This window comes from Lolium perenne, chromosome 4, assembly GCF_019359855.2.
Source record: "Lolium perenne isolate Kyuss_39 chromosome 4, Kyuss_2.0, whole genome shotgun sequence".
Lineage (NCBI taxonomy): Eukaryota > Viridiplantae > Streptophyta > Magnoliopsida > Poales > Poaceae > Lolium > Lolium perenne.
This window is the reverse complement of record NC_067247.2, coordinates 96,835,638-96,848,021: the sequence shown is the minus strand read 5'-3', so window position 1 is coordinate 96,848,021 and position 12,384 is coordinate 96,835,638. Positions and strand designations below refer to the sequence as shown.

The window sequence follows — 12,384 nt, the reverse complement described above, 5'->3', positions numbered from 1 at the left end:
CTGTGTGTGTGGCGCGCGCGCGCGCGTGCGCCGGCGCCGGGAGAAGACGACGGCCGGGGACGAAAAGATCGAGCGCGCGCGGCGTCGAGCACGTACGGTGGCCGGCGCGCGCGGAGAAGAAGAGAATGGGGCAGCGGCGGTTCGGGCGCGCAATTTTATACTAGGCGACCTTTGGTCGCGGTTGGGGACCCCAACCGCGACTAAAGGGGTACTTTAGTCGCGGTTGGTGACCCCAACCGCGACTAAAGGGTATTTTTCACCGGGTTTAAGTTTCCCGCGGAAAATACCCTTTAGTCGCGGGTGGGGTCACCAACCGCGACTAAAGGTATTTTTCGAATTTCTTTTCTTTTTCAAAATGTGAAAAGTACATATAATATATCAATAAATTCAGAAAAATAAAACTAATTCATTTCAAAATCTGAAAAATACAAATAATATATCAAAAAGTAAAGAAAAATAAAACTAGTTCATTTAAAAATCTTAAAAATACAAATAATATATCAAAAAATTCAGAAAAATAAAACTAATTCATTTCAAAATCTTAAAATACAAATAATATATCAAAAAATTCAGAAAAATAAAACTAATTCAATTCAAAATCTTAAAAATTCAAATAATATATCAAAAAATTCAGAAAAATAAAACTAATTCAATTCAAAATCTTAAAAATACAAATAATATATCAAAAAATTCAGAAAAATAAAACTAATTCAATTCAAAATCTTAAAAATACAAATAATATATCAAAAAATCAGAAAAAATCCAATTTCTTCCCTCAACTGTCTTCCCCGCCCCCGCTTCCCCGCCAGATCTTCCCGGCCACCTCTGTCTTCCCACTAGTTCTCCTGCCTGTCTTCCCGCCGCTTCTTTCCCGCCTATGTCTTCCCGCCATTTCTCACGCCTCTGTCTTCCCGCCTCTGTCTCTCATCGAGCAGTGCGTCCACCCACGCGTTCTTATCCTGCCGACAGCTTTAGTCACGGTTGCACCCTCCAGCCGGGACTAAAGCTTACCCAAACATCCTTATCCCACCGACAGTTTTCATAGATGACACAAAAACCACCTTTAGTCACGGTTGCACCCACCAGCTGGGACTAAAGATTAGATGACCAGCTCTGGATTCCTCTTCTTCCCACCATTTCTTCCCTGTCTTCCCGCCTCTTTCTTCCCGCCACTTTCTTCCCGCCACTTTCTTCCCGTCTCTTTCTTCCCGCCACTTTCTTCCCGCCTCCTGTCTTCCCGCTCCCATTTTTCCCGCCATTTGTCACTACATATATGTAGCCCGGCTTGGCCAGCATTATCACATCTCTACAATCTCTCATGGCTTCCACCGCACCCACTCTAACCTACCAGCAGGTGGAGGAGCTTTGCGCCTTGAACTACCCTTGCCCACCGGGCTACCGCATCCCCGCCGGCTAGAGCCTAAGCGCCGGCGGCGTGCCGGTCCCTCCCGTCCCTCAGGGTACTACGCGCTGGGCGGCCATCACGAACCACTACTACCTCGACCTCACGCCGGAGCAGCGGATGAATCCCTGCTGGCATTCCGATAACCAGCATACTTGGGACGCCTTCTTCATCAATCGGAGTGAGAGGGCGCTCGCCGGGTATGAGGAGGACGGTCTGCCTCCTGGGAACTTCCACGAGGCCGGCCGTCGGCTATGGTGGTACGGCCGGACTCTGCAGAGCGTCATGGACTACATCACGGCCGGCGATATCCCCCGCCTGCGCTACCCTCAGTTCGAGCCACGAGCGCCGCCCGATGACAGCGACGACAGCAGCGACGACGACGGCGGCAACTTAGAAGGCGACGACTACCAGTACAACGGCGGCGGCTATGAAGACTACGAGTATGCATATTATACGCCTAGGCAGGAGTATGACTAAATCACTCCAAATTTCATGTATCATCAGTGGTATCTCGAATCATTCGAAAATGGACACCAAACACATCACGGGTAATATAATTCACATGATCAATTCAACAAAGTTTGGTACAATAAATTATTACACATCATTTCTTTCCTTCTGTCCCTGCTTGCTTACGATTGTGCTGTATCCATGGAGCATTCTCATCATTTAACTTAATGCTTGGGTCGGTGTTCACTTTGAAGGGCGGAATTTCAGCAAACATATTATAATCTTCTGACATGTCTGTGAAGTCCTCCACTCCCACGATGTTTCTTTTCCCTGAAAGAACAATGTGGCGCTTTGGATCATCGCATGATGTACTGATCGTTTTCTTATCTTTCTGTTTCCTCGGTTTGCTACTCATGTCCTTCACATAGAAAACCTGAGCGGCATCTTTCGCTAGGACGAATGGTTCGTCAAGGTAACCAAGATTGTTGAAATACACCATTGTCATTCCGTATTGCTGGTCCACCTTTACCCCACCTCCTGTTAGCTTGAACCATTTGCACCGGAACAAAGGGACCTTAAAGGAGGGTCCATAGTCAAGTTCCCATATCTCCTCTATGTAACCATAATATGTGACCTTTTGCCCATTCTCGGTTGCTGCATCAAAGCGGACACCACTGTTTTGGTTGGTGCTCTTTTTATCTTGGGCGATCGTGTAAAATGTATTCCCATTTATCTCGTACCCTTGGAAAGTCGTTATAGTCGAAGATGGTGTCTTGGCCAACATGTACAGCTGATCTACAACATCATTGTCATTCATTAAATGTTTTCTCAACCAACTACCGAAAGTCTCCATGTGGGCCTTCCTAATCCAGGATTCAGGCTTCCCCGGGTTGTCCAAGCGTAAAATATTCTTGTGTTTCTCAAAGTACGGAGCCACCAAGCAGGAATTGGTCAGAACTGTGTGGTGTGCTTCAGTCATAGAATGGCCGTCCATACATATCGTTGATTTCCTTCCGATCGTGCCTTTTCCACTTAGTCTCCCCTCGTGCCGCGATCGAGGAAGACCAATCGGCTTAAGATCAGGAACAAAGTCAACACAAAACTCAATTACCTCCTCATTTCCATAGTCCTTGGCGATGCTTCCTTCTGGCCTAGCACGGTTACGAACATATTTCTTTAATACTCCCATGAACCTCTCGAAGGGGAACATATTGTGTAGAAATACAGGACCGAGAATGGAAATCTCTTCGACTAGGTGAACCAGGAGGTGCGTCATAATATTGAAGAAGGATGGCGGGAAGACCAACTCGAAACTGACAAGACATTGGACCACATCGTTCTGTAATCGTGGTAGAACTTCTGGATTGATTACCTTATGAGAGATTGCATTGAGGAATGCACATAGCTTCACAATGGCTACTCAAACATTTTCCGGCAGGAGCCGCCTCAAAGCAATCGGAAGCAATTGCGTCATAATCACGTGGCACTCGTGAGACTTCAGGTTTTGGAACTTTTTCTCCGCCATGTTTATTATTCCCTTTATATTGGACGAGAATCCAGACGGGACCTTCGTACTGCTCAGGCATTCAAAAAAGATGACCTTCTCTTCTTTGGTCAGAGCGTAGCTGACACGACCTTGAAACCATTCCGGATGCCGGTCATCAGGGTCTTTCAAACGTTGTTGGTCCTGCCGTGCTTCCTTTGTATCATTTGTCTTCCCATACACGCCCAAGAAACTTAGGAGGTTCACGCAAATATTCTTCGTAACATGCATCACGTCGATTGCAGAGCGGACATCTAGGACTTTCCAATATTCTAGCTCCCAGAATATAGATTTCTTCTTCCACATGGCTGCGTGCCCGTCAGCTCCCTTCGGAACTGATTGTCCGCCAGGACCCTTTCCAAAGATGACTTTCAAATCCTTGACCATATCAAATACCTCAGCACCAGTGCGTTCCGTAGGCTTCGGCCGGTGATCTGCCTTGCCGTTGTAATGCTTGCCTTTCTTTCTTACTGGATGAATTTTCGGAAGAAATCGATGATGCCCAAGGTACACGTTCTTCTTACAATTTGGCAAATGTACACTTTCAGTCTCATGTAAGCAGTGCGTGCATGCATTGTATCCCTTATTTGACAGTCCCGAAAGGTTACTAAGAGCAGGCCAATCGTTGATGGTTACGAAAAGCAACGCTCGTAGGTCAAATTCCTCTTCTTTGTGCTCATCCCACACACGGACACCAGGTCTGCACCACAGCTGTAAAAGTTCATCAACGAATGGCCTTAGGTACACATCGATGTCGTTGCCGGGTTGCTTCGGACCTTGGATGAGCACTGGCATCATAATGAACTTCCGCTTCATGCACAACCAAGGAGGAAGGTTGTAGATGCATAGAGTCACGGGCCAGGTGCTATGGCTGGAGCTCTGCTCGCCAAAAGGATTCATGCCATCTGTACTTAGACCAAATCTTATGTTCCTTGCGTCAGCTGCAAAATCTTTGAACTCTCTGTCGATCTTTCTCCATTGCGTTCCATCTGCGGGGTGTCTCAACTCCCCGTCCGACTTACGGTCCTCTTTGTGCCATCGCAACAACTTGGCATGCTCTTTGTTCCTGAACAGACGTTTCAACCGTGGTATTATAGGAGCATACCACGTCACCTTGGCGGGAACCCTCTTCCTGGGTTTCTCGCCCTCAACATCGTCACCAGGGTCATCGTCTCTGATGTTATAACGCAATGCAGTGCATACCGGACATTCATTCAAATTCTCGTATTCACCGCGGTAGAGGATGCAATCGTTGATGCATGCATGTATCTTCAGAACCTCTAAACTTAGAGGGCAGACAACCTTCTTTGCTTCGTACGTACTGGCGGGCAACTCGTTATTCTTTGGAAACATATTCTTCAACATTTTCAGCAAGTTTTCAAATGCCGAGTCAGCTACACCTGCCTGTGCCTTCCATTTCAGCAAATCCAGTGTGCAGCCCAGCTTTTTCAGACCATTATCGCATCCGGGGTACAACGACTTTCTGTGATCCTCTAACATGCGATCCAAATTCTCCCTCTCCTTTTCAGTTTCGCAGCGTCTCCGTGCATCAGCAATGGTCCGACCAAGATCATCAACGGGCTCATCACGTGCCTCTTCTTCACCTTTTCCTTCACCTTCCCCTTCACCTTCAGCATCCTCCATGAGGCCTTGTTTACTTGTCTGGTATTTTTGGGTTTGGGAGAGTAAAATACCGGCCCAGGACCAAATCCCGAAAGTTACCGGACGGCCCGTTTACCTCTCTGGTTTTTTTGGTAATATTCCGGCCCATCCCAGATCTTCCCGACCCGGTAGCCTGCACCCTCCGGTTTTCTGAGCCACGAGGTCGACCCCGTGTATTCTATCGTGGAAAGGAGAGACGAGCGACTGAGGCTAGGCAGCGGCGGCGACGGCGGCGGGGAAAGGCGACGGCGGCGGGGCAAATCAAGACGGCGCCGACGAGATCCTCCTCCGGCGACTGGTCCCCGGTGAGTCCTCGCACCTCCTCCCCTTTTCCCCTCCTCCCTAGGGTTTCTTGGTCGGTGGTTGCTCCTGGGTCGGCGGTCGTCGTCCTCCGTCCACGCGGCGAGGCGGCCCTGCGGGTCCTTGATGCCGGTTTTGAAGAACACCAGCGCGAGCACGTCGTCGGTGAGCGCGGTGGTGGTCGTCGGCGAGGCGCAGCGCGGGCGAGGAGGAGGCCGCGGCGGCCATTTGCGGCCGTTTCCTAGCTCGGTGTATCTCTGCATTTTTCTTGTTTCTGAGCTGGGCAGTACAAGCAAGTTTAGAATAAAAGTACAGTCGCAAAATTTACACAAAGAAGTAGTCGGCTGTAGGCCTGTAGCGCTTGCCGCACGGCGGTCGTCGAGCTATTTTTCTAGCGCGCCTGGGGGCATCGCTTGCTCAACCTCTTCCTGCTTTCTGCCTACAGGTGCAACTTCTCATTTTTTCTTCTTCCTATAGTGGTCAACTGTTCCCAAATGATCTAGTGCTCTGCACCTGCTTGTTGATATGACAATGAGAAGAACGCGTTCCCAAATTACCTGCTTGTTCAGGCGCCTAGAATTGTGCAATTGTGTTGATTTATCTCCCGCAAAAGAAATGGGTTGACATATCTATACTGATATCATTCTCTGTAGCACGAATTCTATTCCTTGGATTTCTTAGCTGTTCTTTTGCTGGTTGTAGACTTGTAGTACACGCTGAACTGAAACCTTTGTTTCGTTCAGAAAGTCTTGGCCATTTTACAATATGATTGTCCCTGAAACCAAGAGAAGCCATGCATACATGATACATTAGAAACAAAACACCTATGACTGATTGACTGCTAACAAGCAACCTAAAGAATAGTCAGCCAGCCACGTGATCGACCAGCTAGTTTCCTTCACATTCTGTGTTTCTATTGAAAACTGATCCCATTTTTTCTATGTGTTATTAATAATGCACTACATGTTTTTATCTGCCTTTCATATCTTCTGAACTTGCCTGCAGCACACTGACATGGTTCACCATAAGGCCATCCGTCTTATGGTTAAACTCCCTGGAATTGTTTGGTTTAACGTTGACATTGTAGTTTTGGAAGGACTGGAAATTATCAAATTGATTAGTTTGTGCCATGTATGGATTTTCACACAATGAAACTGTATCATGTTGCTGTATGGGCTTCTTAAGTTGCAGCATTAATTTATTTTACCCTTTTGAACATAAAGTGATACTTACAGTATTTATTCATTCCGCCTTGTTGTTGCTAGTTGTGGTTTATTTTATTTAGATGCTTGCACTTTATTTGTAAGATAGTTTACCAGTGCGTGGAACAGACAGAGTATGTCATGTCATCTTTTTTGGGTAGATACCTGCCCCTTGGCCTATTGTTGGATTGGATCAACCACCTCCATCTTGGGAACTTGTGAGAACTCCTGATTTTGGTATGAATCATATTTACTGCTTGTACTTGATGTGAAACCATGCAATCTAGCTTTTGTATCTTATTGTCTGCCTTTAATTGCTATTGTTTTAGTGCTGCAATGAATACACAAAGGCTAGAGCTTATTAGGAAGAGGAGAGAGGAAGACGATGAGGAGTTCATGTTCTTACTTTTACCAATATTGCACTATCACAAAAGGAGTAGAAGAGGGAAAGTAGAGAGAACGCAGCGGCATAGCTCCGTCTTGTATGGCATGCAACGTGTTCAAGGAATCCTTGACGGACATGTTAAGAATTGCCGGGTAGCCTATAGGATGGAGCCACACATTTTCAGATCCTTAGCATCCTATCTTAGAAGAGAAAAATTATTGAAGGACAAAAGGATTAAGGTTGAAGAAAAACTGGCTATTTTCCTCTACATGTTGTCACACAATGCCTCTTTCGAAGACCTACAATTGGAGTTCCAACACAGCAACCGTACCTTCCACAAGTGCATAAGAGAGTTCTTCAACATCATCCCTGTCCTAAGTAGGCGATTTCTGAAGCCTCCCATTATTGACCATCCTCATCCAAGAATAGCTAATGATGACCGTTTCTTCCCCTACTTCGAGGTTCTTGTTTTGAAACCCCAACCTTCTTCCTTGCCTTAATCCACATACTTTCTTATATCACCATTTCTTTCTTACTTTGCAGAATTGCATAGGGGCAATTGATGGAACACACGTGCCTATTTCCATATCACCGCACCTTGCTGCACCATTCAGAAATAGAAAGGGAACCCTCGGCCACAACGTAATGATAGTTAGTGACTTCGACCTTAATGTCACATACATCTCTTGTGGTTGGGAGGGTTCGGCCACAGATGCTCGAGTCCTTCGCTCTGCAAAGGCCACTGGTTTTACAGTACCTCCTGGGAAGTTTTACCTAGTTGATGGAGGATACGCAAACACGGAAAAATTCCTCGCCCCATACCGTGGCGTGCGGTATCACTTGAAGGAATGGGGCCATGGACACCGTCGCCCACAAAACTACCAAGAGTTATTTAATCACCGTCACGCTCTGATGCGAAACAGTGTGGAAAGGAACATAGGAATACTAAAGAAGAGGTTTCCTATCCTACATGTTGCCACGTTTCACAAACTGAACAATCAAGTGAAGATCCCTGCGGCTACTGCAATCTTCCACAACATAATCAGAAGTCAACATGGTGACGAAGAGTGGCTTGACCATGAAGATGAAGACCTTATTCCTGTTGCTAACCATGTTGATTTGCCCAATGGAGATGATAACCACCAAGGACACAACCTTGCAGGCAATAACTTGAGAGATCAAATTGAGAGATCAAATAGCAATGCAGATGTGGAATGATTTCCAACATGATTAGCTCTTGTATCATGTAGTAGTAATTTGTTAATGTAATAATGGAATCAATGTACTATGTTTTGTCGGAGAATAAGTTCTTATGTTTGCCAATATGTTTGTAATGGACTCAATGTATTATGGTTCCTGTCTTATGTTTGCCATTATTCATGTCCACTAGTAATTCGTATTCCTGTTTTATGTTTGCCTTTTTAGTCTAACGGTATTATTCTTATGACAACAGATATGAAGCCGACTTTGCATCCAGTGGGCACACCCAAGTTCAACTTGAAAAAAGATGCTCTTGGTGTGAGAAAAACTCCACCGACCAATAAGAAAAGGAAATCTCCAAAAGGTACTATTTGTGTATGGCTATACTGTGATATAGAGCAGCAAATTCTTTGATGAATCATGTCAAGTTTTGACTAACACCTTACTAATTTTGTTCAGCAACGAAAGCAAGAGCCCAATGGAATTTGGGGCTTGAGAAATCTCTGATCGATATACTTCATGAGCATAATAATGACTATTACAGAGCACAAAATGGATGGAGTGGGGACACTTGGAATCGAATGACGCAATTATTCCAGGAACGTAATCCGCAGGTGAACTTCGTCAAATCCCAGCTACAAGATAAAGAAAAAGAACTCAAGAGAGAATACAAGATGCTCAAGGAAGCTCGGATGCAAAGTGGCGCTGGTTGGGATGAGAAGACCTGCATGATAGTTGCTGAGAAGGCTTTGTGGGATAATCTAGAAATCGTAAGCTTCCGTTTCTCCATTCTTATACTTGGTCACAAGCTTCATAATAAGCTTAGACTCATTGTTTCCTCTCACCATTCTTTTGCAGTCCTTTCCAAGAATTGGGAAATTCGAGAGAAATGGCTTTCCTATGTATGATTCTCTTGGAGATCTATATGATGGTTAGTGCACTGATGTTAACTTGTACAATTGCTATCATATTCCTTTAATGCTCGGAGATCTATATTATGGTTACTATACTTATGTTAACTTGTATAAATAGGCCAAATAGCTGAGGGGAATCACAATTTCACTTCAAGCTCTAAGGCATCTCAACTTGATGAAGAGTTAGAAGATGAGAGAGTGGAAGAAGCTGGGTCTGAATTTGATGAGGACGTACAAATTCTGGATGAAGACCCTACTGAAAAGAAAGACGAGGGCACAGGAAGTTCAGCCAGCCGAGGTAATTACCTTCCGTCAAGACTAAATATATATAACAAATTGTATCAAGTGTATATTAACATTTGCAATTGCTGAATCTAATGAATGTTGGTGAAAGAATGGAGAAGAAGGCAACTGGTGTACCAAAGAAAATTCCTCCAAAGGAATTAAAGAAGCCTGTTAAGAGCGATGAAATGGTACAAGTAGTAGACAGGTATGTGAAGATGAAAGAAAAACAAGCAGAAGATGAGAAGGCCGAGTGGAGTACATTCTCCATTGCCAAGTGCATTGCAGCTGTAAACAAAATCCAAGACTTCACCCGTCAAGAGAGAGTTAAGGCTTCAAAAGTCTTCAAAAGTCTTGAAAACCGCGAGACCTTCCTCACTTGGGTCACTGAAGACGAGGAGTCAGCTATCATGTGGCTCCGGGGTGAGCTGCAAGAGTTGACTTGAGGTATGTGTATGTACCATTTTACCTTCTTCATATGCCCTGTTATTCATATGCCCTGTTTTCTTCTTTTGATCCATAGTCAGTAGTTCCTTGTAACAATCCTGTAATAACATTAGCTCGTTTAGTGGACATGGCATGGCCGCATGGGATTGGCTGGCGTAGTTGCAGTTATGGTCCAAATTGTACTAAATCTGCAGTTATGGTCCAAATTGGCTGGCGTAGTTACAGTTAGATTTACTTGGCTGCATCGACAACACTATCTTCTCGGCTTTTGAACTGAAGTCTTACATAGTCATGCATTGGCATTCAGGTTTTCTAGTATTCTGCTTTACAAGATTTAGTACATGCTCCAAATTACTAATGTGTGTCTACCCAGCCATGAAAAGACTACTGCATTTTGTTATCTTCAGCCCTTCGTGAGTAGGAGTTTCCTCCGATATGATTCAATCATGTTGATTAAGTAGCATTTTATTTTTTTATAGATACCTGCACCTTGGCCTATTGTTGGATTGGATCATGTCAAGTTTTGACTAACTACTGTTTACTTGTTGTTAGATTATAGATAGAGGTGAAAATGAGATACATGGTATGTGTATGTACCAATTTACCTTCATGTGCCTATCGAAAAGTGTTTGATATGCTCTGAATCATGTTTGATGCTTTGGAATGCTAGGTCAGGTTTTACGTCACTAGAAACCATTTTCTGAACATTCTACTGTATATGAAACAGAGCTAGAAAATACTATGGTCGATATGTAGTGTAGCATCATTTTATATGGGAGGCGCTGTAGCCTGCCGTATTCATATCAGCCTGCGTTTTAAAGTACTCCTACCTGATTATTTTAAAGTAGCTTGGCCAATTCAATCATGTCTGAACTCTGAACCTGACCACTAAAATTATTTGCATGTTCATTCTTCAGTTTGAGTGGCCCAGGGATGCATCTGTGAGATTCAATTTTATAGTATTGTGCAAGAATAACTTCTACTGTTTGGTAGCTTCTCTTACTTTTGACAATTACTAAATTTTACCTCTGCAATTGAACTATCAGTAAGCAATGTATCAATACTAAATTTTACCTCTGCGTGTATTTCTAGCTGGAGGTCCTCTGGCGGCGGCGTGGTTTCCGGCGTTCGGCGGCGAAAACTTCTAATGTTCTTCAAACTCTATGACAATGTGTTTATGGCGACTTGGTTGCTCATCTGTTTGGTCGAGCATTTATTTATATCTGTGTTCTTGTTTGAGAAAATCGCATGACAAATTTGCATGACACGAAGTTTATGTTAAAGCCGAAGTTTTAAATTTACTGATTGTCAATTATCACTTCTTGGAATGCAAAGATTGACTTTTTATTATCTGATCACAATCCTCTCGTATCCCCTCTCATCCCCAAAAACAAAGTAACTAGAGGCTGTGGGGAGTGTGTGGGGAAATGAGGGGAAATTAGGGGAAAACTGGGGATTGGGTGAAAGGGGGGTTTTCACCAAATCCCCTCTCATCCCCAAACCCCTAGGGGATGGAAAAACCCTAGGAGTAAACAAGGCCTGAAAGTATCACCGAAATGATCAAGATAGTTTTCATCGATGAAATCATCCCCTTCTTCATCTTCTTCCATTATAACCCCTCTTTCTCCATGCTTGGTCCAACAATTATAGCTTGGCATGAAACCGTGCCGAAGCAGGTGCAGGTGAACTTCTCTTGAGGAAGAGTAACCCTTCTGATTCTTACAGTCAACACATGGACAGATAACAAAACCTTTCTGCTTGTTCGCATTAGCCACTACGAGGAAATCTTTCAAACCCGTAGTGAACTCGCCGGAGAGTCGGTTACCGTACATCCATTGCCGATTCATCTGTATTATTATAATATAAAATATATAATTAACCATCATGCATTTGTTAAACTAACTAGCTATAAACAATAGAAATTAAACAATGAACTACACACATGCATATTTTATCAATGACACACATGAAAGGTTCAAGTTGCTAACCGCGATCGAGGAGGAAAAAATAAATGAGGAAGCTCAAGTGTGGCTCCGACACTTCATATCATGTTTGTTTCATGCTCTTGGGGCATTTCATCAAACACCTTGTGTGCATAAGAGGAACCAAAAGCAAACCTACACCCCCTTGTGAAGCTTGTGAAGAGAAGTGGCACCAAATGGCTAAGTGTTGTGAGCTGAGGCCCTTTTATAGGGATGGGCCTTTAGTCCCGGTTGGCCTGGCCAACCGCGACTAAAGGCCTTCGGGCCAGGCCTGAGGACCTTTAGTCGCAGTTGGCCTGGCCAACCGCGACTAAAGCCCCTCCCGTCCACCAGCTGGCCATCGAGCGCGCTGGGCCCAGGTCTTTAGTCGCGGTTCGCCACCCGAACCGCGACTAAAGACCCATTAGTCGCGGTTCCTATATTTTGGCGACTAATGGGGAAGACGGAAGGCCATTTTTCTACCAGTGTCATGATATTCTCTTCTTCTCACTTCACCATGGATCAGCTGTCACTTGATATCAACACAGAAAAGAGCTTCGCGCAGCTCCCTCGAGAACCAAACGGTCGGAATAAAAGCATGGATGTGCACGACCAAATACCACCGATTTAAAC

The 12,384-nt window shown here is 44.6% G+C and overlaps 1 protein-coding gene and 1 long non-coding RNA gene across 2 annotated transcripts; both read left to right on the top strand.

The window, feature by feature from the left end:
* Positions 1–5,150: 5,150 nt before the first annotated feature.
* On the top strand, positions 5,151–11,108 carry LOC127347023 (uncharacterized). Its single transcript, XR_011744379.1, has 3 exons — positions 5,151–5,365; positions 6,724–6,799; positions 10,883–11,108. It is a non-coding gene; the product is annotated as an uncharacterized lncRNA (long non-coding RNA).
* On the top strand, positions 6,812–8,165 carry LOC139830773 (uncharacterized). Its single transcript, XM_071819603.1, has 2 exons — positions 6,812–7,408; positions 7,491–8,165. Exons 1-2 carry the CDS (start codon positions 6,839–6,841, stop codon positions 8,163–8,165), a joined length of 1,245 nt encoding a protein of 414 aa, XP_071675704.1. The 5' UTR covers positions 6,812–6,838.
* Positions 11,109–12,384: the final 1,276 nt, after the last annotated feature.